Source organism: Hypomesus transpacificus, chromosome 17, assembly GCF_021917145.1.
Source record: "Hypomesus transpacificus isolate Combined female chromosome 17, fHypTra1, whole genome shotgun sequence".
Taxonomy (NCBI): Eukaryota; Metazoa; Chordata; class Actinopteri; order Osmeriformes; family Osmeridae; genus Hypomesus; species Hypomesus transpacificus.
In genome coordinates, this window is record NC_061076.1 from 7,888,270 (window position 1) to 7,914,275 (window position 26,006).

The 26,006-nt window shown below is 43.0% G+C and overlaps 4 protein-coding genes across 9 annotated transcripts in view; 2 read left to right on the top strand and 2 right to left on the bottom strand.

Annotated features, from left to right (window-relative positions):
• si:dkeyp-72e1.9 (syntaxin-binding protein 4) overlaps positions 1 to 3,983 on the bottom strand; it is a 47,493-nt gene extending 43,510 nt beyond the window's left edge. Inside the window, exon 1 of the mRNA XM_047037677.1 lies at positions 2,742 to 3,983. The gene's annotated coding sequence lies outside the window, so the exon portion shown is untranslated. The remainder of the gene's footprint in view (positions 1 to 2,741) is intronic.
• On the top strand, positions 268 to 15,118 carry ppl (periplakin). The gene is made up of 22 exons (XM_047037672.1): positions 268 to 786; positions 4,644 to 4,746; positions 4,849 to 5,003; positions 5,221 to 5,341; positions 5,465 to 5,590; positions 5,704 to 5,745; positions 5,943 to 6,104; positions 6,247 to 6,354; positions 7,068 to 7,163; positions 7,420 to 7,542; positions 7,778 to 7,924; positions 9,042 to 9,193; positions 9,386 to 9,489; positions 9,667 to 9,824; positions 10,016 to 10,194; positions 10,382 to 10,520; positions 10,713 to 10,906; positions 11,029 to 11,179; positions 11,302 to 11,385; positions 11,512 to 11,628; positions 11,763 to 11,855; positions 11,972 to 15,118. Exons 1-22 carry the CDS (start codon positions 734 to 736, stop codon positions 14,642 to 14,644), a joined length of 5,280 nt encoding a protein of 1,759 aa, XP_046893628.1. The 5' UTR covers positions 268 to 733; the 3' UTR covers positions 14,645 to 15,118.
• A 727-nt stretch (positions 15,119 to 15,845) lies between these two features.
• On the top strand, positions 15,846 to 23,415 carry glyr1 (glyoxylate reductase 1 homolog (Arabidopsis)). Of its 6 annotated transcripts, none has more exons than XM_047038119.1 (16): positions 15,846 to 15,925; positions 16,515 to 16,551; positions 16,695 to 16,774; positions 16,870 to 17,008; positions 17,188 to 17,298; positions 18,001 to 18,084; positions 18,552 to 18,605; positions 19,511 to 19,561; positions 19,727 to 19,797; positions 19,925 to 20,024; positions 20,185 to 20,298; positions 20,465 to 20,566; positions 20,702 to 20,864; positions 20,946 to 21,125; positions 21,327 to 21,451; positions 21,664 to 23,415. In XM_047038119.1, exons 1-16 carry the CDS (start codon positions 15,888 to 15,890, stop codon positions 21,736 to 21,738), a joined length of 1,524 nt encoding a protein of 507 aa, XP_046894075.1. In that variant the 5' UTR covers positions 15,846 to 15,887; the 3' UTR covers positions 21,739 to 23,415. The 6 variants fall into 6 exon arrangements, with proteins under 6 accessions (XP_046894075.1, XP_046894076.1, XP_046894077.1 ...); XM_047038120.1 differs by having other exon boundaries at positions 20,188 to 20,298; XM_047038121.1 differs by lacking the exon at positions 18,552 to 18,605.
• sass6 (SAS-6 centriolar assembly protein) lies at positions 23,293 to 25,963 on the bottom strand. The gene is made up of 2 exons (XM_047038118.1): positions 25,717 to 25,963; positions 23,293 to 25,368 (listed from the first exon to the last, which is right to left on the bottom strand). Exons 1-2 carry the CDS (start codon positions 25,849 to 25,851, stop codon positions 24,043 to 24,045), a joined length of 1,461 nt encoding a protein of 486 aa, XP_046894074.1. The 5' UTR covers positions 25,852 to 25,963; the 3' UTR covers positions 23,293 to 24,042.
• Between the last annotated feature and the right edge of the window lie 43 nt (positions 25,964 to 26,006).

Below are 26,006 nucleotides of genomic sequence, written 5' to 3' on the forward strand. Positions count from 1 at the left end.
AAAACCAGACACACAAAAAAACAGACACACACACACACAGACTGGGTTTGAGTTTTCTGGCAAGTTGAACAGGCTCTTCCAGTGCTGTCCGAAAAACATATCCCAAACATACAATTTATGACATCTGTCAATAGTTCTGCATGTCAAGAAGCTAGACACCAATCCTATGAAATTTGGAACTTGTCCAGCTTACAAAAGCTGCATAGGCCTACTCTTATTTGACAAAATGTTATTTGGACAGTGTAGGTTTCATTGAAACAACCAGACGTTTCAACGCTGGTTTCAGATAGGACTGTATTTTAATCCTAGTACGTCAAAGTAATTAGTTTGTCGACATTTTGAACCGTAATGTTTTCAAACGAATTCAAAACTTAAACTGTTACAGTTAGTAACCTTTTTTATATTGATAGAGATTACGTAGAAGTGGGCGGGAAGCGGACACCGCCCATTAGTTGATAGGCGACAGGTATGCACCACAAAAAAAGATTAGTCCAACCCATATTTTTGTGTGATAGAGTAGGTGAGGGTGCTTTGTTTTTACTGACTACTGAGTCTTTCGCTGGTGAGAGGGAGCCACTTATCAGTCCGACAATTGGCATTTAAGAGAAATAGTCTCGGGCGGAATTCGCACAGACAGAAGAGTTAACTTTGTAGCAGACGACGCAACTCGCCGCGGGATTGTTTTACTGTTAGAACCACCTGACAGGTGCACGGGGAAGGGATACCTGTCAAAATGTTTAAGAAGAAGACATCGAAGAATAGCGTGACAATCACGCAACCAAAAACGTGAGTCTTTGAGTCTCTTTTGAACAGGACACAATTTCATAGTATTTCAATGCCATTGAAAGGCAATACTTTGACCCTAAACTTTACCCAGGGGTGTGGCAAATATTCAAGAAGTAGCAGTAACAGGTTTGATAACGTTGGCTGACAAATATTTGGGACAAACCATTTATAAATAGTTAATTTTCATGCTCAGCCATACATAAAATACATTGCCATTACTCTTGGATTTTGCTCAAATGTGTAAATTGGTACAGAATATACTATCCTTCTGTTGTGAACATACTTTGCCTAGTGTCAACACTTTTAATTAAAAACAGAGCCACTGCCTTGTGACACTTTACAAACATGTATCAGTTTCTTCATGTTAAAATTCCCCCAGTCTATCTCAACGTTTTCTGACCACAATGTATACCCTTAAGTGCAAAGATAAGGACATGCATGTAGGCTGTCACTCTACAAGTGAATGGAGAGCAGGGATTGGGAGGCCCTTGAAACAGACACTCTTATATACACTAATCGGTTAGAATACTTTTCTTACAACTTTGTCTTATTTGTTATTCATTGATAGCCATTCCTGACCTTTAATAGATCATACCAAGCATGTCAAAATATTACAATTACATATTAGTAACTATAACATGCAGTCAAGTCAGTGCATTGGAAGACATGAGTGATACTCATCAGCTCCTCCTCTCCTGTGCATTGCCTGACAGAGAGGGAGGTACCATGGTGCAGTAGGCTGGAATCCTAGCGATGCTGGTGCAGCTCCACCTTCACCATTGTATGTGATTAAAGCCAAAGCCTGTTTATGCACTAATGCCAAGGAACTGGTTGGTGACATCTTGGGGAAAACTTCAAGTTAGAACAAGCTAAATAGACTACAGTAGACTTCCTGACCTAGAATTGTCTCCTGAGTGAGTGAGTCTGGGTCTGCTGTGTGATAAGCTGATAACAAACCTACATTATCAACACATGAAGGAGTTATGAAAAAAGTCTGCCGACTGCTGTTATATTTGCAGACAATGACGTAAATCAGGTGGCTTAGCAGGTTTGTCTGGCAGGATCTAGTTGTTTTACATGACTTTGCTTTGTCCCATTATGGACCCCACCCTGTTCTCTCATCAATATGGCATCCTAGACCTTGTAACAACTCCTTGTCTAATGAACAGATAAGCATGGTGTTGTAGCCACAAAGGGGCCAGACATTTTCTGCACAAGACAACAAATGCAAAAGATTGGTTCGTATCCCCAGATATTAAAAGACTGAGAGCTAGGTAGAGGAGGTATTTATACAGTTAACCACAGAGAGTAGATTTGAGCTGTATGTACTAGAACTAGAACTAGATTTACAAGGACCAAAACTGGATCAGGGGCATGGCTGAGTTGAATCTCATGTGCGCCTCCCCTACGCCCATGATGAGTCATAGTTGTCACTGTCTGGTTTCAATTTGTCCCATTATGTTCTTGTCGTTTCTCCAGCAAATCTGACTCTTCAGTTCCTTCACCAGAACAAAACACACACGTACATGGGGGATTGTGAGGTTTACAACAATCCCAAATAGGGTACATTGTATAGCTTGCTAGCTTGTTTGGCAATCAAAGTCTTTCAAGGTGATGTCCTTCATGTACATCAAAATCTGGGGAGATACCAAAACAGCTGCTGAAGAAAATATCTGGCAGAAATAAATTTGCAGTGGGGGCAGTCAGTTTGGTTTTGTGAAGTGTGTGTGTTTTCATCTGGTAAGCTGGTTGTCTATCATTATTTAATGATGTGACAGGGGTCAAATGTGCCTGAAGGTTTATTGGACATGACGGGACAAAAAGGGTTTTAAAATGCATTCATCCTTCAACCTGCTATAAAGGTTTTAACTGAAAAGTCACTTTTAAATATAAATATGACCATGACATTGGCTTTAAATATCCAAAACCGGTTATGTTACTTGACTGTCACTTACAGGATAATTGTAGGGGTCTGCGTACTGTGGTCAAAGCTGTGGAAAGACACCACCCACCAAGTTGTTTCAGGAAAAGAAAATCAACCTCCATTCCGGATCACTTGTTCACACTCACACATATACACACAATATACACACTTGCACACACACACACATGCACACACAGTGTCTCAACAGCAAAATAATTGGTCTCAATCACTTGGAATTGTCCTATTATATATGTCATTTTCAAGTGGCACTGTTAGATCTGGTGTTTTGACCTGCAGGCCAAAAAGCTGAGCTTAAGAAGCTAGGATGCTTCAAATAATAAACATACAGTTCTAGTCTTGTCTGATGCCTTAAGGGTAGCATAGTGATTCTAAGAAAGCCAACTGACATTCTGTATGTTAATAAAGGATAGGCCTATGTCTCTCCTGGGACAAAAGTTGTTAGACCTGTTCTCTAGGGTAGGAACACTCCTTAAAGATGAGAGCTGAGGAAACGGACATTAGAATTCCATGGTGCATTTTCATAACAAAATAATCTTTTTGGGGGGGGTGGGATCCATATGGTGTTTTATCATGTACCATCTGAATATAGGTGGTCAGTAACATTGCACTGTCCTGCATGCAATATGAAACATTTGAACATGAGCAATAATTATGTCATTGGATGTTGGGTGCATGAACTACAGACATGGAAGATCAGGCCAATTGTGTACAGGTTGGTCAAGTGCAGCCTACACATTTTTGGAGATCACATTCAACAAAATCCCAAAAGTGTAAATGAGTGTATTTTGAGGTTAGTCAAAGACAAAGCATTTTCCCAACCTGCAGTGCAGTAAGAGAGTGTGTGAAAATGAGAATGTTTGATCGTCTTAAAATCGTCCCCGCAAAATTATTTTGTATGGTGCGTATCTTCATAGTAAATATGTGTGAATAATTAGAAAGTTCAAATAAATACTATAAAATACTCATCTCAAGACGTTGCCAGGACAGTATCTCTGTTCAGATGGCGGTGTTCTGGCCGAGGGAAATTCTTAGAACCGTGTGGAGCAGAGCAGTGGAATATCTGCTGTGTGTGCGCTTCTCTGAACAGTGTAAAACAATGAGCGCGACGGCGTGGAAGCTTGGCAGGTGTTTCACTTAGACTCACAAGTAAACATACAGTGGGTCCTTTTTTTAAAATCTTCACATCACTTCGGTTCTGCCTCTAGTGCAAACAGTACAGTGCAGACAAAATGTACGGGTCAGCAAAATAGATGTAAATGATAGGCGATGTGTTATGTATTTGTTTATTTTCCCACGTAGTTTGGGCTCCTATGACGTCATGCAATCCCATTCCCAGTATCACACTTAGAGGGTGTTGTAGCATTATCAAATAGATGCATCCACTTTATCTTTAGATTTGTTTACAGTTATTAATAATTTTGATTAAATACTAAATAGTGAAAATCATCAAACCCATGTTTTCTGTCTGGGTCTCTCAGGTTAATGAAAACCACACTAAGCAAATACACTCCTAGGTTCATACATTCATAAGAAGAGACAATGGCTGTTCTGTACTGGACTGTACCATTACTGGTTGCAGAACAATAGTCCCGATAAGCATATAATACTGAAAGGATGTTCTGTTATTGGAACTATGTAGGACACACAGGAAACTTAAGGATTTATTTAGTGTTTGAAGTCAGTCCTGAGATTCTCATCCTCATAATGGACTTTGATGGAAGCCATATTGGATGAAAGAATCTGTTAATAACACAGAAGAGAACCGAGAAAAGTCCTTCTAGTCAGATCCCCGTCCGTATTTCGGACCTTCCATTCACGTTGGCTTAGCAACCGCTCTCTCGCTCATCGCACATTAGAGAACGCCTATCAGCAGGATGGGACTAAACCTGTACTCGTGATCCCCCCTGTGCAGCGGTACGCAGACCACGGAGCTGTCCACTCTGATCGAGAAGCTGCAGAAGAATGCGGACAAGGTGGAGAAGAACATCTACGAGACGGAGCAGAACCTCAACAAGGTACAGGCCGTCTGGGCTGCCCCCGTCTGGAACACCGTGCCCCACCGGAAACGACGACGAGAAGCACGACTGCCCGTTAACATCTGTGTGTGTGTTTCGCAGGACGTGAGCAAGATCAACGAGGGGAAGCCGCCTCTGTACCAGGATGACACCAACAAGCGCATCCTCAACTCCCTGGAGCTCCTCAAGGGCCTGGACGAGGACGCGGTCAACGCCACGCGCCTGCAGCACCCCCAGGCAGAGATGATCGAGCAGGAGTAAGAGATCTGCACTAGACGAGCTCCACTGGATATAGATATATAGGGATATATATATATATATATATAGATACTCGTTACGAACATGGATGTACATTACATAGACATAGGACACATACTAGATGTAGCCATGACTCTAACTCTAGGATGACCCAAACCCTGAGGACGTGTCTGTTCAGTGTGAAGTGTCTGACCCTGAGGGTGTGTGTGTGTTCAGTATGAGGCAACTGCGTGACAGAGTGATGAAGCTGAGAGAGGACCACGACCACATCTACCACCTGACCCGCTCTGAAGGGATGCCCAGCGTCAACTGGGGCAAAATCATGGATGAGAAACTGGTGAGAGAGAGAGATTCATACTCACACAAATACGCTCACACACACGCTCACACACACCCTAGCACACAGAACTGTTTTCGCGTTTCCATGCAGAAACCAGTTCTAACTGCCTCTCCCCACCAGAGCAACCTGAACAACAAGGGCTTTGGCCAGGACTTGCCCACCATTGAGAACGAGGTGGAGGAGCATAACATCTTCCACAGCGAGGTGGAGGCCTTGGCCCCACACATCACCAACAGTGAGGACAAGGTGAGACACCCGCCGCTTACAGAGTACTACTACTAATAATGTGGAAGACCTATGACAGAGTCAAAACATGTCTGTCACCTACTTCTTGCCTCTGACTCTGTCACCTTCTGTAGGACTCTGTCGGTGCACAGCAGTTGAAGTACAACAGGCTCCTGGTAAGAATAAGTGAACCTCATTAAGACGTGTTGTGTGTTCCTAATGCAGTCTCTCTTGGTCAGTACTACATCCCCTGCGCCACACAAGGGCGTGTTTATGTGTGAGAACTGCATGTGGGTGCTCTTATGTAAATGTGGGTGTGCTTCCATAAATATGAATTGGCAGTTCTGTTTGTCTAAACCTGGCTTCCCTCCAGGCTAACTCTGGCGCTCGTCAGCGCCACCTGCTGAGCCTGAAGGACTACATGCAGCGCTGCACCAACGAGCTGTACTGGATGGACCAGCAGGCAGACGAGAGGACCCACTATGACTGGAGCAACACCAACCTGGACTACCCTGGGCGCCAGAGGCAGTACGAGGTAAGGACACGAACCACCTGCAGCATCAGCACCTCTGCACACGCTCACTCACTCGTTCACCCCCTTCACTCGCTCCGTAACTTTTCTTACTCCCCCATTCTTTGTCCAATGTGTTTGTAATGCGTCTTCACCCTTGCAACAGAACTTCATCAGCAAGTGTCTGGAGTCCAAGGAGGCCACTGTCACCAAGCTGAATGATGACGGAGAGAAACTGATTGCCAGTGATCACCCTGGGAAGAACGTGATTGAGGTTTGTTCAGGGACTTGCTGGCAGTTGCTGTCCTGAGACAAAACCAGCTGGTCTTTTGAGGGGCAATTAAGTAATTTATGTTCAGGGTGCGAATTACGGGGGGGGGGGCATCAGACCCCCCTAATTAAGACTTGGACCCCCCCAAAAGAAGTAAAAACAACAGGTCGGGGGGTCAATACACGCCGTGGAGAAGAAGTTGAAGTTGATGAAACGAGAATGTTTGATCGTCTTAAAATCGTCCCCACAAATAGTTTTGTATGGTGCGTATCTTCAGAGTAATTATGTGTGAATAATTTGAAAGTTAAAATAAATACTATAAAATACTCAAATTAAGACTTTGCCAGGACAGTATCTCTGCTCAGATGGCGGTGTTCTGGCCGAGGGAAGTTCTTAGAACCGTGTGGAGCAGAGCAGTGGAATATCTGCTGTGTGTGCGCTTCTCTGAACAGTGTCAAGGAGTTGACCCCCCTGATTGTCATTGTATAATTCGCACTCTGGTTATATTATTGCAAGAGAATTTGAATTCTGCACCACTTAACCCATTGACACTTCTCATTGTTCATATGTTGATATTCAGACGTCACTAGAATAGGGTTTTCCATGCAGAAACCTATACAGTAAAGCATAGTCTAAAAGTAGCTATCCCTTTCCAGGACCTTGGCAGTCTTGAAAGATGTTTGTAGTCTAAGCCTGGTGCTCTCTCTCTCCTGCAGGCTCACATGGAGGCTGTGCATGCTGACTGGAAGGAGTACCTCAACCTGCTCATTTGTGAGGAGAACCACCTCAAACATATGGATGAGTACCACAAGGTGAGAGACAGGGAGCTCATGGTGTACGCACCCACAGACGCACACACGCACACACACTAACTCTTAAGATAACATGTCATTGCCTTCACAAAACCAGAACTACAGGGCATAATTCTATTTGTAGCTTTTCAGCTACTGTTGGCATATTTAACCTGCAAATTGTGCACATATTGAGTACCAGATGTGACTCCCTCTCTGCAGAATGATGACTTTGACCTTGATGACTGTGTGTGTGTGTGTGTGTGCACGTGTCTAGTACCACAAGGAGGCGAGGGACACCCAGGATCTGCTGAAGAGGCTGGATACAGAGGTCAGCCAGAAGTACAACCCAGAGTTCAAAGACATGTACCAGATGGAGGGACTGATCAGAGAACTGGACGTAAGTGACCCCGACCGAGACCCAAAGAAGCAGTCCTACAGACCCGGAACCTGATGTCCTGTTTGTTTAAAAAAATGTGTGCCAACCTACAGTGTCAAGTCTAATGCAGTTCCCATTTTCATCGTTTAAAGACATCGCAAACTGACTTCTGCTTGGAAGGACTTTGAGGCTTGCAAGAATTTGTGAGCACTTTTTTCTCTCTCCTTTGTGTGTGTCTGTGCATTGGCCCATTCAGGACCAGGCGAAGGCCATGGATCACTTTGACGAGCGTGTGAGGGCACTACAGAAGCGCGGCCTGCAGGTGCTGCCTCTCAAGTTCCGCAGGGAAACGCCCCAGAAGCTCCTCCCAGTGGAAGCACTGTGCGAATTCGACACTGAAGAGGTACTGAACACAAACGCACCCATACATTGCCCTTCATTTCTCCTTTTCTCCTTTTACTGGATCCTAAGTATCTGGAGAGATGTATATAATAAATGGGTAGTCTTTTATTACAATTATGCAGCTTTAGCTACATGTCTAGTACAGCATGAGATTTACCTATTTAGTTCTATAAGAGAAAAATAAAAAAGAGGGGTGATTGGAGTGGTATGACATTTTTGGATGTGGCTGTGGCTACATGTACAAACTTCCTGACATCCCTCTTGGCCGCTGTCTTTCAAGCTTGATTTGATCGGATTTTTCTTGGAAGATCTTGAGGGACTGTCAGACAAACACACAGCCCCTTCCCATTTCTCCTCCAGTTCTCTGCAGTGTATTACCCCATTCTGTGTTTTCTTTTATTTATTTATCTTCGTCCTTATATCGGTGTCTTGGTCCTCTCTTCCTGCTCCCTCTGTGCAGAGGATTCTCCTCTTCTCCTTTTGTTCTCCCCATTTCCCCTCTCTCCATTTCTGTCTTGCTCTCCATCTCTCACTCACTCTTCATTTTCTCTCTCTCTCTGCTGTCAGTCTTTCTGTAATCCCCAAGTGTAAAGTAAGCACTGCTATCATGAGTAAGCACTCCTCGACTGTACACCGCCACTCTACTTCCCTCTCTCTGTTTTCCCTTTTTTCCCCCCGGTCCTTTAATTCTAGTTCTCTAACTTTGGTTTTGTGTCCTAATGTATTTAAATCCTTTAAGAAACCCCAAGCGTTTGCTCTGTATCTTATTTAAGCCTCTAGGGGATCAGTGCATAGGAAGTGTGGATTTTGCCTAAAGCCTAGGAGAGAGCTGTTCAGTTAAGAGTGCCTCAGTGATTTAAAACCTGTGTCGTCGGTTGGTTGTCCTGCTCAAGGGATCAGTGGAGGGTTAAGAGAAACTGCCCTTAGCCACTGTGGTCAGAAATAGGCAATACACCTTGTAGAGGTGATGCAGCAGATGCAGATGACCACGAGCACACTAAAAAGGGGATGGGATATCTGGGTGTTCTTTACCACAGCACTGAGTATAAGTCTTAAATTTTAAGGATTTGACTTAGGATCAGTTTAACACCGTGTTGTGTTCTGGTTGTCCCGCGTAGGGTCAGATCTTGCGTGGAGAGAGGTACACGCTGCTGAAAAACAACGGTGCCAAGTGGGACGTGAAAGATGCAGCCGGGCGCAAGCTCACTGCCCCTGCTATCTGCTTTATGATCCCCCCCACTGACCCAGAGGCTGTGTCTGTTTCTGACAAGTAAGTGTGTGTGTGTGTGTGTGTGTGTGTGTGTGTGTGTGTGTGTGTGTGTGTGTGTGTGTGTGTGTGTGTGTGTGTGTGTGTGTGTGTGTGTGTGTGTGTAGGAGAGAATAATGTGTGTGCAGATGCATTCTTGAAGAGGCCTACTTGTCCACAGTACACCCCAATATACTGTATCTTTTATGTTTTCAGTCTAGTCAACCAGCAGAAAAGCATCAAGCAGAAGGTGTCTGGCAGCAAGGTAACCCTGCAGAAAAGCCTGGAAGAGCAGAAGAAGAAGGACGGGAGTGGCAGTGGTATGGAGCTTAACAACTTTAGAAACTCCTACATTTACATGACATGGTCTTCTGTCTATTTCCTGAAAGGGATCTGCCGGCTAGCTCAGCTTGTAAATTTTTCCCTGATCGCCCCTAAAACAATAAGTAACTATATCCATGTTTGTGAAATCTGTGTGTGTGTGTGTGTCTTCTCAGACAAGCAGGAGCAGCAGTGTCGCCAGCTGATGGCTGGTCTGGACAAGGTTATTAGTGATCTGGACAAACAGGAAAAAGCCATCTATACTCGAGTGCGCCCCCCTCTGGAACAGACCAGGCCACTGCAGGATAGTGCTGATCGTTTACAGGATATGAAGGTAGGTCTATTTTTATAACAGAAACACACACACAGCCTTCCTTTCCATCTTTTTTCATTGTAAACCCTATTTTTAATGCTACTCATGGCCCCCTTCGAATAGGATGTTTGTGATATCGTTTTTTTCTAGAAAAGTAAAATAACCCTGGAGTTGTAAGAAACCTCATTCTTATCTGTATTCTTAATGCACAGGACATTAAGGCTGTTGTCAGTAGGATAGAGCTGGAGAAGACTGCTAAAGTGAAGGAGTCGACAACCTTCCTGACCTCTAATCCTAAATGTGCCAGCGCTTCTCAGCTCCATGCCAAAGTAGAACAGGCCAACAAGAAGGATGACAAGATCGATCTACTGCTTAAGTGCTCAGAGGAAAAGTATGGAACTAAATATGCAAGCCTGATTAATTGTCAGCTGTACCTATTGCACATTTAATTTATTTATCATGAAGTGTTGTCTTTATTTTTGGATGAAGGACATATATTGTTACAAATAGTTGTGTTTATTTATTTGATGTGCAACTTTATGTCCTTGCATTTATTGTAGTCAATGCCTTTTTTGCAGACTACAGAATTCTAACAGCCTGGAGAACTCTCTACAGAATGGGAAAGATTTATTGTCCACCTATGAGAACAAACTAGCGAGAGAGGAGGTTGCGCCAGCAGACATCCCCTCATTGGAGAGAACACAGTGTGAGCTGGCTGTAAGTTTAACAAAATGTGTTGTCATAAAGATAACGGTACATTGGCCTGCTCACAAGACTATGTTGTCATGAACACCCACGGAAGTAAAAAAAAAAAAGTGTATTTTAGATTTCTTTTTTTTAAGATATATGTATTTCATTCGATATATTACGAATAGGATATCACTTAACTATGGTTTCCTGTCCCAACAGGATATTGCCTCGGAGCTGAAAGCCAAGAAGTCCACTGTGACACAAGCTGAGCAGAACCTCCGGACAGCCAAAGGCAGCTGTGACACCATGGTCACCAAGTTGCAGGAACACTGCCCCGACATTGAGAGGCAGGAGGCCGAAGTACAGAAGCTCAGCAAGCGCTATGACAACCTCAACCGGCAGATTGACACCCGGTAAGATGGGATGCTTCTGTTTAATACACTCTGTCCGTTATGATGGGATTATCCTGTTTCGGAGGAAGCTGTTTAGTTGTGGTTTGTCACAATTAAATAATATAAGGTATGTTATGTTTCAGATCCCAGAGCCTGCAGAGAGCCAAGATGTCTCAAAAAAACTATCGTAACGAGTATGACAACCTGAACAGCTGGCTCTCACGCGTTCCAAACTATGAACCTCGTGAAACTGATGACGTCCGACAAGTAGAAACCAAGCTGAAGAACCAGAGAGTATGTATTTAATGATCTGAAGGATGCGTTTTGAATTTAAAAAATATACATATAATATCATTTATTTTCATAGGTCACTTGTTTAATCATTTGTATGAACCTCCAATGACCCTCTTTCACAGAACCTGCTCTCTGATATCGCAAGGAAGGAGTCTGACTTGAACAATGTTTCCAAAAATGCCCAGCTTTACCAGCAAGCTGTCAAGGTACCGTAACAAGCGTTGCTGATAATCCCACTTTGAAACTATGGCTAGCCTGTTAATTGGAGTGGTATGTAAGTAGACTGTTAATACTTTAATGAATGAGTTTCTCTTTGTGTTAATTTTTTTAAGGCCTACGAGAATGAGACTGAAAAGTTCAAGGCTATTCTGGACCTTGAAGATGGTTTAGTCCCTCAGACATACAAAAGGAGCAGACTGGAGTCACCTGCACTGACGGTCAAGGCAGAGGTAAGGAAAGGTTATTTTAAAATAGTAACCTATTATGAAGTATAATGAAGACCTCTGTTCTGCCGTCAATTAACTGGGGCTTTACCAAAGCCATCGTCATGACAAGTGAATAAAGAATGCCGTTTTGTTAATAGGAAACTGCCATTGAGGCTAAATTCACAGAGGTGAATGCAGTTAACAAGCAAAGGCTGCAGAATCTGGAGTTTACTCAAAGCCTCCTGAATCAGGTAAGCTATTTCGTTTTTGTTGTGTGAAAGTTTAACATGACCAACTGTTAGATGTTCAGTCATCTCAAATGTTAATACTGCACCACTGTTTAATATAAATTCTTATTCCTCTCTAGCAACCTGAGATCACAATGGTCCAGTCTGTCAATGTCCAATCAGTGAATGCTGCAGCCCCTGGAGAGGAACCCTGGAGAATCAAAAAGCAGCTGGCAGATGAGGTCCACAGAAGAGAGCAACTGGAGAAAGAACTTGAGTCCATCCAAACGGACATTTATGTTCTGGAAGGCCAAAAACCCCAGGACACTATTGTCAAAAAGGAGCTGATAAAGAAGGTTCCAGATCCTCAGCTGGATGAGGATGTCCACAAGGTCCAGCAGAAGCTGATGGAGGAGCGCAGGTCAACAAGAGTCCTAGAGAACGAATTGGAGTCCCTAAGATTGAAGCTCCATGGTATTGAGACAGAGATCAAAGAGGGGGCCCAGCAGTACACTGTGAAAGAAGTGTTGCGTATTGAAAGAGACCGAGGCCAGGAAGAGGAGGTGCGCAAACTTCGAGAGGAGCTGGAGGAGCTGAGAAGGCATAAGCTGAACAAGGACCAACAGTTGATCCAAATCCAGAAACAAGTGACCCTCTTGTCTGCAGAGAAATCCAGAGAACAGGAAGTGATCACTGAAGAGGAAGTTATCAAGGTCCAGAATGATCCTCAGCTGGAGAGTGAATACCGTTTGCTCCTGGACCGGAAGCAGAAGGAGGTTGAGAGCAGGAAGCAGCTGGAAGATGAGCTGCGCTTCCTCCAAGAAAAGCTTCGTAGGCTGGAGAAGGAGAAAGCCATGGCAGAGGAAAAGATCTCTATCAAAGAAGTGTTGAAGGTGGAGAAGGACATCGCCCTTGAGAGGGAGGTAGAGAACCTGAGGAGGCAGTACGAGGATGAGATGGCCAAACGTAGGTCATCTCAAAGAGAGAAGGCTGACTTCCAGAGGAAGATTGTCAGCCTGGAAGAGGAGAAGTCCAAGGTCATAGTTCAAGAGAAGGTGCGCGAAATTGTCCGACCTGACCCCAAGGCGGAAAATGAGGTTGCCACCCTCCGAATGGACCTGGTGGAGCAGCAAAGGCGTTTCAGAGATGAAGAGTCCCAGGTGAAGAGCCTCAATGAAGAGCTTATTATGCTGAGAAACAGAGGCCCTCAAGTGGAGATCAAGGAGACTATCAAAGAGGTCATCAAGTACAAGACTGATCCGCAAACAGAGAGAGAGTTGGAGAAACTGCGCAATGAAATTGTGGACAAAACCCACCAGACGGAGAAGTCAGAAATGGAGATCAGGCAGCTTAGGGATGAGATTCAAAGATGGAAGGATACCAAGCCCCAGGTGCAGACCAAAGAGGTGGTCAATGAGGTGCTGCAGTACAGAGAGGACCCCAAGACAAAGGAGGAGATTGAGACCCTCAAAAGAAAACTGGGAGATGAACAGAAGAAACGCCTAGACTTGGAGAGAGAGAGGTCCAGCAACGAGGAGAAGATCAGGCTGAGGAAGATTGACTTGTCTCAGGTGAGGGAGAAGATTGTTCAGCAGGAGGTTGTCAAGATGGAGGAGGATCCTGTCCTGAAGGCCGAGTGTAACACCTTCACTCAAAACATCAACAACGAACAGAGGCTGAAAGAGAGCCTCAAAGAGGAGCTCCACCGCCTCCAGCGACAGAAAACTGAACTGGAACTTCAGCTGGAAGAGCTGGAACGCGAACGCAGGGCCCGCCGTGACGCTGAGCTGGAGATCCAGAGACTGAGGGTCAGACTTAACGAGCTGGAGATCCGAGATAAGGAGAACCGAGAGAAGGTGACAGTGAAACAGAAGGTGGTGCTGCAGCAGGACCCTCAACAGGAGAGAGAGCACTCCATCCTCAAGCTCCAGGTGGAGGAGGAAAGGCACAAGCGCACCCTGCTGGAGAAGGAGCTTAATGTTCTGATCCAGCAGCAGGTCACCTTGGAGAAGATTGAGGTGAAGGAGAAGGTTGTGCGCACAGAGAAGGTGCAGGTGGAGCAGGATCCCGAGGCCATGCTCGAAATTGAGAGACTGAAGAGGACTCTGGAGGAGGAAAAAAGGAGAAGGCGTGATCTGGATCTGGAGCTGTCCACGCTCACCTCCCGCTTCACAGATATGGAGTTCACCAATACCAAGTCCTCCAAAGAGCTGGATTACATCCGTGACGAGAGCAACCGCTTGCAGCTGGAGAATCAACGTCTACAAAACGAGATCCGCAAGCTTCAGTCTGAGATCCAGATTACTTCTAAGGAGACAAGACAAATCACTCAGACAGCACCCATGGAGAATGGCAAGAACTTAGAGTTGAGGCTTGACTCGCTACAGAGGGAGCTGGCAGAGCTGAGGAGCATCACCAGGCAAAAGGACGAGGAGATTGAGAAGCTCCATAAGGGTCTGTCAACTGTGAATACCAAGAGAGAGCAGAGAGAAAGTCACCTCCGTAGGTCTATTGTGGTTATTGACCCCGACTCAGGCAAGGAGATGCGACCAGAGGAGGCCTACAAGCTTGGTCTCATCGACTGGAAGATGTTTGTCAACCTGCAGAGCCAAGAGTGTGACTGGGAAGAGATCACACTCAAGGGGCCAAGCGGAGAGTCCTCTGTTCTCCATGACAGGAAGTCTGGGAAGAAGTTCTCAATCGAGGATGCCTTGAACGTTGGGAACATCACAAACCGCCAGCTGCAGCAGTACCAAAACAAAGAAATCAGCATTCAGGAATTTGGTGTTATGGTGTCAGGCAAGACCAAATGAGGACAGAAATCTGAAAAACAGACCAGAAAAGCAATTATTTTTGTATCCAATAAAATAGGTCCAACATATGAATATATAGTATACTCAATGAAAATATTTCAATCCTGCCATTCATCTATCATTGAATTAACGTTTTCTTTTCATGTATCTGTCATGCACTGTTATATTTATTTTCAAATGGAAATACAGTTAAACAGCTAACCTGAAGTTTCTGTTTTTAAATGAGGGCGATGTGGTTCTGGTTTTGACTGTGATTTTAAGTGGGGGAAGGGATTTCTGTCCCTAATATGAGCTTTCTTACTGGGTACAGGGGTAAAGAAAATATTTTAACATATTTCCAGTTTGCTGCTGAATTACACATAGGGCCTACACATACTGAATAATGTGCATTATTCTTGTTAAACTACTTGCTCTGTTATCTGTTGTACTGATTAAGTCTGACTTAATAAAAATAACCTTTTATTAATCGGAAAATATGTTTCCTCGTTCACTTTTCAGAAAATAAGTATACAGTAGGCTACACTACCTGTAAGGCCTATTCATCACAGGCAATTCAGTGGTGACATTTATATTTTGTATTTTTTTAGCAGTCATAGTAATTTAGCAGACGCTTCCAGAGCGACTTACACTAAGTACAGGGACATTATATATCTGATTACAGCTACATATCTTTACCAGATAAATTCACCTACATTTTGTTGTTAACCTCTATTTTATAAAGGTCATATTGCCATCAAATAATTTAGCACGATTTATTTTGCAGTAATTTTATTAAATTGCCCGATCCTGCCCGATTGTCTGACAGTTAATGTATTCTTGTGTTATGTCAGATAGGTTGTCATTTGCCTATTCTTTTGTGAAACAAAAACAAACAGCGCAGACTTTTGTAGCCTATGAAACATAAGTCTGCGAAAAAAAAACTGCCTGAGGACTACTGTCCGTACTGATATTATATTATATTAATATAACGTAATATTAATTATTCAAATACAGATCAATTAAAATGACCAACTATAAATTTGAATTACTTTGCTTAAATAGTTCGATACAATTTTGATACAGATATCAAATAATGTTCGTTACCAGCAATTACCACATGACATTTTTTTAAAGGGAATTAAAAGTGTGTTTGGGCACTTTTGAGGGTCGTAGTGGCGCATGTGTTTTCTGGTGGGTGTGCTCTCCACTCCAGCCCTACAGTCCTCTCACTAGATTCAGTGCGACGTTTCGGTGAAGTTGTAAGATGGCGACTGTGCATCTGAGAATCGGGGATCTGGTTTGGTGAGAAAATAATTTTAACATTGGAACATCGTCATTATTTAATCCATCGTCCAACTCTGTCGTGTTTTATGTTTGTACAATTTTACTTCATATGATCGGAAAAATATAACTAAATAACTACGTTGTAGTTCAGTTGATCCAACCCAAACAAATGCTGCTAGCCGTGCCAGCTAGCTGCTTACCGCACCCAGAAGGGAAACCGGACGCGACTTGATTTGATCATGTAAACGTTTTCAGTGCACACACTGGCAACGTTGTTTACATGTTTTTTAGAGCACAGTGTAACTGTTTATGTTGGTCGAGGTTACCTAAATAAACTAGCTAACTAGACAGCTACTAGGTTCTGGATCTGCTTTGCTTATTGCTAGAATGCTGAAGTTACTAGTACTGTACTGCTAGCTCCCTAGCTAGCAATGAATTTAGCTTTACTAGCTAGCTGTTTAGCTAACATGACGTTAAGTCTATCAATCAAGTGCAATCTATTACTAGGGAAGTCTAGAATACCTATCTTGGTAGTTTTTTATCTGGACGACGTATAAACGTCTAAACGATCTAACTGAATAAGTCTTATAATTTTGTTCATGTTTAGGGGGAAACTTGGACGTTATCCACCGTGGCCGGGAAAGGTAAGAAGTGTTTAAACAGCTAACAGTTCTGTACTGTACGGTAAAAGGGGTAAAGAATCCCCACCGGACCCTACTAGAGTGTAACAAAATATTGACATGGTAATTCAAATTGTATAACAAAGTTACATGATCTGTTTACCCAGGTTGTGAGTCCTCCAAAGGATCTGAAAAAACCAAGAGGCAAAAAATGCCATTTTGTGAAATTCTTTGGAACTGAAGACCAGTAAGTAAACGGCTCCACAACACTACCGATCTGCTCAAATGTTTCTTACCCTGGGTGTAAGTATAACTAAACTGTGTGCTTCCATGCCTGTCTAGTGCGTGGATTAAAGTGGAACAGCTGAAGCCATACCACCCACACAAAGAGGAGATGATCAAGATAAACAAAGGCAAGCGTTTCCAACAGGCAGTGGATGCTGTAGAGGATTTCCTGAAGAAAGCAAAGGGGAAAGAACAGGTGAGATTTGCAGCCCAATTGAATGCAGACTTTTCTACACGGAAGAAGCACTGCTGCTTCATAGAGAAAGGACTGTTGCAGCAGCACACAGGAAGAAAAAAATGTATAAGCAGTGTAAGACTTTAGCCATCATAATCCAAAAACCACAGGACTAAATCCATCCAATTGTACTTTTACAGAACTCTGAGAGCAAAGGGGACTCTAAAGGAAAAAAGACTTCAACCAAGCCTCTTAAAATTCTAGAAGAAGATGACGAGGATCTCAGTGCTCTCAAGGATCCTTCTGAGAAGGTCAGTCATACTGTGAAATTGTAGCAAATCAAATTTATGATACTCTATAAGTGGTTACAGTGTATCACCGTAATAATAGTAGAAACTCCTAAATAAGAAGTTTGTCATAGAAATTGTGTTCATGGCCTCAATCTCAAGAACTACTGAAAACCTGTAAAGTTCTCCCAGGTCTCTATGTTCAAAAGGTATACTGTATCCAAGCCCACATGTTCTATACTTGAGTCTGAATACTTCTAAATGAAACCCTAACAAGTTTTAGCCCAATTCACTTTTTGCTGGAATTGAAGTACATAAGACGTATTAGGTGGCTGATCAGTTGAGGACTCCTTTTAAAAGCTGGTAAAAGAAGGCCCTAAAATAGTTCAATGGAAGTAAAAATATTTTGTCACTGGTATGCATTTGCTACTTCAGGCCCACTGTCAAGGTACAGTAGACTAAACCTCTTCTTGGCCATGTAACATGGCCGTAAGTGCCATCACAGACATATTATCCTTCGAAGTAAAAAAGGAGCTGTCTACATTTTAAAGTAAAACTTAAGTTTTGCTTTGGTTTTTGTCATGTACAGCACACTTCTTAAGCTAATCTCCAGTCACTGCTTGACAGCACAGAATGCACCCCCACCACCTTGTAGGACCTTGGCAGTTCTGGTCAGCAAGTTCAGCTTTGAATCCAAAGGTGAATGTGTCTCTCTTTCCCCTGAAGGACTTAACTGACTCTGACCCCGAGCCGTCCACTGTTGAGAGGCTGGGGGCAGGACCTGGCTCAGGATTCAAGTGGGAGAGCAGTGTAGGTGAACCACTTCCCACAGCCTGCCTTGCCTTGCTTTTCCCTAAACTGACCTGAACCTTTTTACCTTCTGCACGTTACTGCAGTCCAATTGCAGAATCTTTCTCTGAGTTAGTGCATCAATTCTACGTTTTGGCTCATAGACTCTAGAGCAGTAGTCATAAACAAACGTCTTTGAAAGCCATTTTTTTTTTTTGGTCAGCTCAGATTCAGCTAACAAAATTATGTAAAGTGGCATTAGTGACAACTATTGTACAAGATACACTGACAAAAGGGCACTTGGCTCAAGAAGCAATCAAGGTTTTTGTTTGTTGATTATATATTTTATTATTAGATCCATTTCAAAAGGAGTCTGAGGCTTTATGATTCCATGTGGTTCTATAATGTTGCTAGCTGCACATGAACACACTATCAGGTCAATGAGTCTCCATGGGGAATAGTTTCAATTGAACTCTTTTCCATTGTAGCCAGTAAAGGATGACCCACATTTACACCACTTCCTGCTCAGCCAGTCTGAGAAGGTAAGAGGGAACATTTGCTGAACGTTTTTCCTTGGGGTTTGCCACTGCACACTGCTTTTTTGTGTTTTGCAGGAGCATAGCTTGAGATTTTAGAAACAAGAACACCTGTTGCTTGCGGTAGACTAACCTTTCTCTCCTCTTACGATTTGCTTATTTGTAATGTTAGAAATAATTTGATTTAATACTATTCAGATTGTTCCTTAGGCTAGTAACCTTTCCAGTTCTACTGCCTGGAAAGCTTTAGTAGTCTAATTTGTGTTTTAAGTTATGTCTTCTTGGAGCACCATGTTTTGTATCTCCTGCCTACCCCCTTTCTGTCACTTCTGCATGCACTTTCCAAGACCTTCCTTGCTTCCCTTGCTGAATGTGGCTTTTCTGAGCGTTGGGTGCTACTACAGGTTATACCTAATGACAACACCTCTTCCTGAGCCAACATGGCAGAATCTTAGCTGGTAGCTCCATTTCTTATTTTAGACACCGCTCTCTCTCTCGTCTCTCTTATCACGAACAGATAAACAACCCCCAAGTGAAACTGTAACCGTTAAACCGTAACAGCATATGGTCACGCTGATAAATTCTTTACAAATCCAAACAGTCCCCATTGACAGTCCCCCCCTTTGACACCAAAGACACTTGTCACACACTAACATCTGTAACACTCTGAAGAGAGACCCAATAATGCACTAAAGTAATGACTGGTATTAGATGAATTTATGCTTGCTACCAAATAATTGACATTGAGAAGCCAATGAGGACCAAGTATGTGACATGCTAGCTCTCACAGTAGGCTAGCCTGAACAATGATTAGCATTTCTGTTCAGTCAGTATGTTGACGAAAGGAGAATGTCAGTGGTGGTTATTTGTGTTATAAACTTAAATCTAACTTAACTCTTCTCTGTCCACAGCCTGTGTCATCGTTGGAACCCATCAGCAAACGCCTGAAGATCATTGAAGAGGTGAAGGAGTCTAATTATTCTGCACCTATATAGCAATTAGACCATTTGCTTGCGCTACAATGAGCTTTTTACTGCTTGCGTATAGACTTCTTGATTAAAATGTTGTTTAAACTCTGTATACTAGAAATATTGTGACTAACATTTTGTTGTTATTGTGGGGGACAGGACACAATAACATCTATCCAGGCAGCGGACAGCACAGCCATCAATGGCAGCATCATCCCCACAGATAAACGGTTGGTTTATTTATCTGCAGTGTGTAGTACTTTAATATAAGACTCCTATGTTTAAAATTCAGAAGTGGTCAAAAACATCCTTTCCAAGTTATTGACACACTCTTTCTGCCTTGTTCTCGTCCAATAGGATAGGGTTCCTTGGTCTGGGGCTTATGGGCAGTGGAGTAGTGTCTAACCTGTTGAAGATGGGACATGTGGTCACAGTGTGGAATCGCACTGCAGAAAAGGTACTGCAAGACCATACTAGCTGTAGGAGTTGGGGTTAAAGTCAAATTTGCTGAGACAATGTTTTTTGGTTATTCAAGTGCGCAAACCATTGGTATGGCATAACAATAGTGCAGCATAAGCTGTAAATGTGATCCTTTTTTTTTTTTTTACTTCCTGTGGCAGTGTGATCTATTCATCCAGGAGGGTGCCAGGTTAGGGAGGACCCCAGCTGAGGTGGTCTCCATGTGTGACATCACCTTCTCCTGCGTGTCAGACCCCAAGGCCGCCAGAGATGTAGGCATTCGCTGACCTGTGATTTGGTCTGTTTAGGGAATGTTTCCTGGGAATGTATTCTAGAATACAGGGAATGAATTCTCTGTGTTCTTCATTGAATCCTTACAACAACAAATTCAAGAATGATCCCTCTTTCCCTCCCTGTCTCTCTCATACACACGTTCAGTTGGTGCTTGGTCCCAGTGGTGTGCTGCAGGGGATCAGGCCAGGGAAGTGTTATGTAGAGATGTCCACCGTGGACCCAGAGACCATTACAGAACTCTCTCAGGTATTTGACGCCCTCTTTTCACAAACTACAATATAGCCATACACCCAACATTTGAATCACACGAAACACATCTTATTTTTGTTTTCATTTAGTCCTCAACTTTTGGCCGCCTTTCTCTGTCCATCAAATGACCAGGTGATCACGTCAAGGGGTGGCCGTTTCCTGGAGGCTCCTGTGGCAGGAAGCCAGCAGTTGTCCAATGACGGGATGTTGGTCATCGTAGCGGCTGGAGACAGGACGGTGTATGAAGACTGCAGCAGCTGCTTCCAGGCCATGGGCAAGACCTCCTTCTTTCTAGGTAGGTTGTTTTTCTTTTCGTAGTGTTATGCTGTTATGCTTACTTGTGTGTGGGAGAGCTGAAGCGTGTCTCTTCTTTCAGGTGAGGCAGGACACGCAGCAAGAATGATGCTGATCCTCAACATGGTGCAGGGCAGCTTCATGGCAACCATTGCCGAGGGGCTGACCCTGGCTCAAGCCACTGGCCAATCACAACAGACCTTTTTGGACATCCTATGCCAGGGTCAAATGGCAAGCACTTTTGTGGACCAGAAATGCCAAAGTAAGTTGGAGTATTACTTTTGGAGCTAAACTTTGACATAACTAATTGAATGTATGACATTAATGAAAGCAGTTGATATTAGTTTGTAAATTGTAATGACACTTGAAACATTCAGTCTCAAGTTTACCGTTTTTGCATTATGTAATTGATTCAATTTCTTTTTGGGATTTACACTGACTTTTTTTACCTGTTCAATTTTAGATATATTACAAGGCAACTTCAAGCCAGACTATTATTTGAAACACATTCAGAAAGACCTGAGGCTAGCCATTTCCATGGGCGATACCGCCAACCACCCAACTCCAATGGCGGCTGCAGCCAACGAGGTAAATTAATTAAGGATAATGTACTCAAAATGGTTTTTGATGACCTTGAAAAGGGATTAAACTAATTGTTCCTGTCTAAAAACAGAGGGATGTTAAACAAAGCAAGTTCAACACAGATGTCATAGTCAGAGGGATGTCAACACTTTTTGAACGACATTCATTGCAACATTCCGCTTGCTGTCCTGTGAACATTACCCTCTCTCTGTATACAGGTCTACAAGCGGGCAAAGGCGCTGGACCAATCAGACAATGACATGTCGGCTGTCTACAGAGCCTACATTCACTAAATGTGAAGACGTGACCCATCCTCTGGACCACAATACCCCCTTTTGGATTTACAGTTTATTATTGTTTTTGTTTCACCTCACACCAGTGATGCCCCCCCCCCCCCTCCCTCCCTTAAATGGGTAACCCAACTTAGCCAATGTTGAGCATTGCACTGACTGAAAATAGATATATCCTGAAAGAATGCTCAACAGAAGGTTCGAGAGCGTCTTGTGGGGAGGTCACTCTGAGGGTAAATGCAGGGTGTTCTGAATTGGTTTAGAATGCCCCATTGCGTATAGCAGGGTGTGGAGTAGGAAATGAATGCAGCTTGTTGCTTTTTTTGCATCCCAGGAGATTTTAAGGTGCGCTGGTCATGGATTGATATGCATATTATTTATCACACACTTTACTTATTAGTTTATTTAATTCCTTTGTGAAATGTCACCTCTTTTTTTTACGTCCAGAATTCCGTGAACTGTAAAGCTATCGATATATTATCTAAAAAAAGACAGAAGGCTAGAAAAGCACCAAGAAAAATGCCACTGCATTGCCTTAATATTGTAATCCAAGAGTCTATGAACGATGGATGTATTTATTTATTTCAGTTTTCCCTGCTCTACATCTCGTTTGTTTTGGTGCTGTTGGACATGGTTTGTTGTCCTCAAATAAGTATTTTTTTGGTGGGGGGAGGCAAATTGTAACAAGTTATGGTTAAAAGGATCTTTTTAGGCCTTAACATGCAGTCATTTGTTTTAGTTCTTATTGGGACTTACGGTCATCCTCATACCTTCAATAGCTAACTTTTAACAGAGTTCATTTTACATGTTTTTATTTTCAACAAGATAATGGTTCACATTCTGACAAGAGGTTGTTGTAATACATTTTAACCTAAATCATTCTTCCACCTGCTCTTTCAGTCAGTACCATGTTTATTGTTTCAAGTAGACACTGTTGAGTAACTATGACACCCAGAGGTTCGCAAAGGCCATTACTGTAATATGCAACCATTTTAAGTTGGTCTTGAATTGGGTTCCGTGAAGGCAAAGTCAATCAGTGACCAATGGATACAGGCCATTGGTCAATACAAACAAAAATTTAATAACAAAATGCATTACTTTTAAGGAATTAAAGAGAATATCAAAATATCCCATGCATCCTTATATCTTAGCAAAAGAAAATCACAGATAAAATGGAGTAATTGTTGAATTGATTTAAAATTGTACATCTATTTGATTGTGCATACCTATTTTCAGTTCATTGATTAATCATTATTTCACTTACCATTTTATAAACATTCTTTGCCAAACACGTGAATGAAGTTTTAGTTCTATAGACGTTGGTACACATTGTAGTGTACAGAACTGTTTTTAGGAAACATTCAAATGAAATGTAAATAGCCCAATTGTTTGTGTGGGTTTTCTTTATAAATGCATATGGGGTAATATAAAAAATAATTTTGGTTAAGACTCCACAGACTGTCTATACTAGTGTCTTAATAATGTAGATTGTTCTGTTAAATGTAAATGGTTTATTAAGTGGCTTATACAACCAGGCTTACAATGGCGATAAAATGACAATGATTCAAATCACATTTTGTGTAGGAAGGGTAAAACTATTGATTTGGGATATTTATGATTTTGTGTACTTGTGGAAAAGTCAAGGCTTTTGTGCAGTTTAATAAATTTTCTCCTGATTGACATGTGGTCATTTAGACTTTAATACATTAACTGTCTGTAAATGGAGTGTTAATGGAATGGGTTGAGGAAATGTCCCCCTAACAGATGTCAATGCTCTGAGATACATCATTCCTTTCTAGAAGGCATCACTAATCAAACAACATTTAGTAAATAAAATCCCATCTTAATTTTATCACAATATTTCATCTAATGTCAAGTACATAATAGCAAATAAAAATGGAGAACAAAATTTGTTCATGTGGATTTTAATACAATATCAAGGCAATAATCGTAGTTATAATCCACAGAGTAAACAGTTGGCAAATCCCTGCAAGCATTAGAAGATATTCTGACTTCAACTTGACACTTACACACTAAGAAATCGACCAAAAAGGAATGATAATGTGGACTCTGCCTTTTATTATAGCACAACCATTTGAGTTATCTATACAGAACACAAAGGTTTAGATGAACAACAGTACTTCATCAGAATACCTTTAAAATACAATATTTTAATATATAATAATGTATAACAAATGACAACAAACATTGAAAAACACTCAAAGTGGGGGTCCAAACTCCCAAAGCAAAGCACTTTTGTACTTAAAGAGGAGTAGTTGAGTAAACAAAAGTTTTGCTATTTACGTCTCAGCCAGTGAAATAAGCTGAGGACAGAGAGTGCTTCAGTGGAGGCCTAGGGACCTCTCGAGGATTGTAATTAGCCAACAGTCCATGGAGAGGGATGCTGTCTTCTCGCCTCTCAAAGTACTTGGACTCCAATCCAACTGGCTCCCCATTCTCCTTGTTGGAGGGATGCATAGGACGTGGTGCACTGGGGCGGCCATCTTGGATGCCCACTGGCGACAGGACAGGTTTGGGACACGCGGGGTTAAACTGGACAAAGCCGTGAGGAGCGCTGCCCATCCTTAGTCCCCCTGCAGCAGCCGAGACAGCTGGAGGGGTCTGAAACGCGGAAGGGCTTTCGGGCTTTCTGGCCAGCTGGTTCTCGTTCAGCTGCTTATTCAGCCAGTTGATGACATTCTCGTTGGTTTTCAGCACCTCCCTGCTCTGATCTAGTTTCTGAATGGTCGTTTCCAACTGCTCCTTCAGCCTCAGCGCCTCCTCCATTTTGTGTTTGAGCTGCTGCTGACTGTCCAGCAGGTCCCTCTCCGCCGTGTGCAGCTTTTCAGTGGTCTCCTGGAGCACCTTCTCCTGTGCCACGGTCACCGTGTTCTTCAATTTGATCTTCTCTACCAGGCCTCTGACATCCCCCTGCAGCTTCTTGATGATGCTGTTGGCTTTCATGAGCTCTTCCGACAGGGTTTTGACGGTGCTCTCCAGTTTCCCTATCTGGACTTGCCTGCTTTCTCCAGTTTCCTCCGCCCTGCCCCTCTGCAGCTGGGCGGCTTCAAGGACCTCTTTGGTGCGGAACATCAGCTGTTCTTTGTCTTTGACCTCCTGCTCCAGCACAGCCACGCGCATCTGTAGCTGGTTGACGAGACGCTCCTTCTCGTGGCACTCTGTGTCTAGTGTGCTATTCTCCCTCCTCAGAGACAGAACCTGCTGCTTTGCCCGATGCGACTCGTCTTCCAGTCCCACAAGTTTGGATTTCAGGTCTCGGATGGTCGACTCATTCTTGTATCTCTTTTCGGTTAGGTCCCTGCTGGAGGTTTCTGCCTCGGCCAGCTGGTTTTGTAGCTGCTGTGTGATCCTCGTATGAGTGCTCTCCAGGTCCTTGCGCAGCTGTTCACTCTGTTGCAAAAGCTTGGTTTGTGTCTCCAGAGCCTTCTCCCTCTCTGCAGTGAGGTCTTGAGTGTGGCGACTGGAGAGTGAGGTGGTCTGACAAGCCCATTCGGATCGCAGTTTGTCCAACTCTGTACTCTTCTCAGACAGGTTCTGTTGTGTGTAGCTAAGCTGCCTAGAGAGGTCATCTTCGGTCTTCTTAAACCTCTGTTCCAACAACTGCTTCTCCTCCTTCAAAGAGGAAAGGCAAACAGCCAGGAATTTTTTTATTTCTGAATCGGTACCATGAAGAAGCTTGAGAGAGAGATGCATTAAGTGTTTGAATACATTGGTCTCCACAACGTTAAAGTTGGCTGCACTGCCGTTTGATACTGGGGATAGGCATGACAACTCAAGCAAAAACCTTGGACTATCTTTGTCTTGTTCCGCGATGCACTGGTTAAGTAGATCTATGAACTTCTGAGGAAAGGACACGAAGTCTACAAGTAGACCTTGTTGAACTTTCAAACTTTGGAAATCCTCTTCTGATATGGCAAGGTTGTACAGAAAACAGGGATCTTTGTCATCTGTTAGTCTTACCAGAAGCTCCCGCTTGTGGACTGGATGCAATGTCAATTGCTGCTCAACGGTGACTCGAATATCTGTTTTCCTGTCATCGCAGTCTTTGCACTTCACGCGAACTTGCAACAACGAATTAAAAAGTAATTCTGTCATGGCTAATAAACGTTTGGTAATGTCGTATGTTTGCTAAATTAGGAGCAATATGCGTATAAATCTTCTTTGTACACAAACGCCCTGTTTGAACCGCCGCGAACAACGAATTTTTAACTGTATCCGGCGGCAAACTGTGACGTATGAAAAAGCGGATG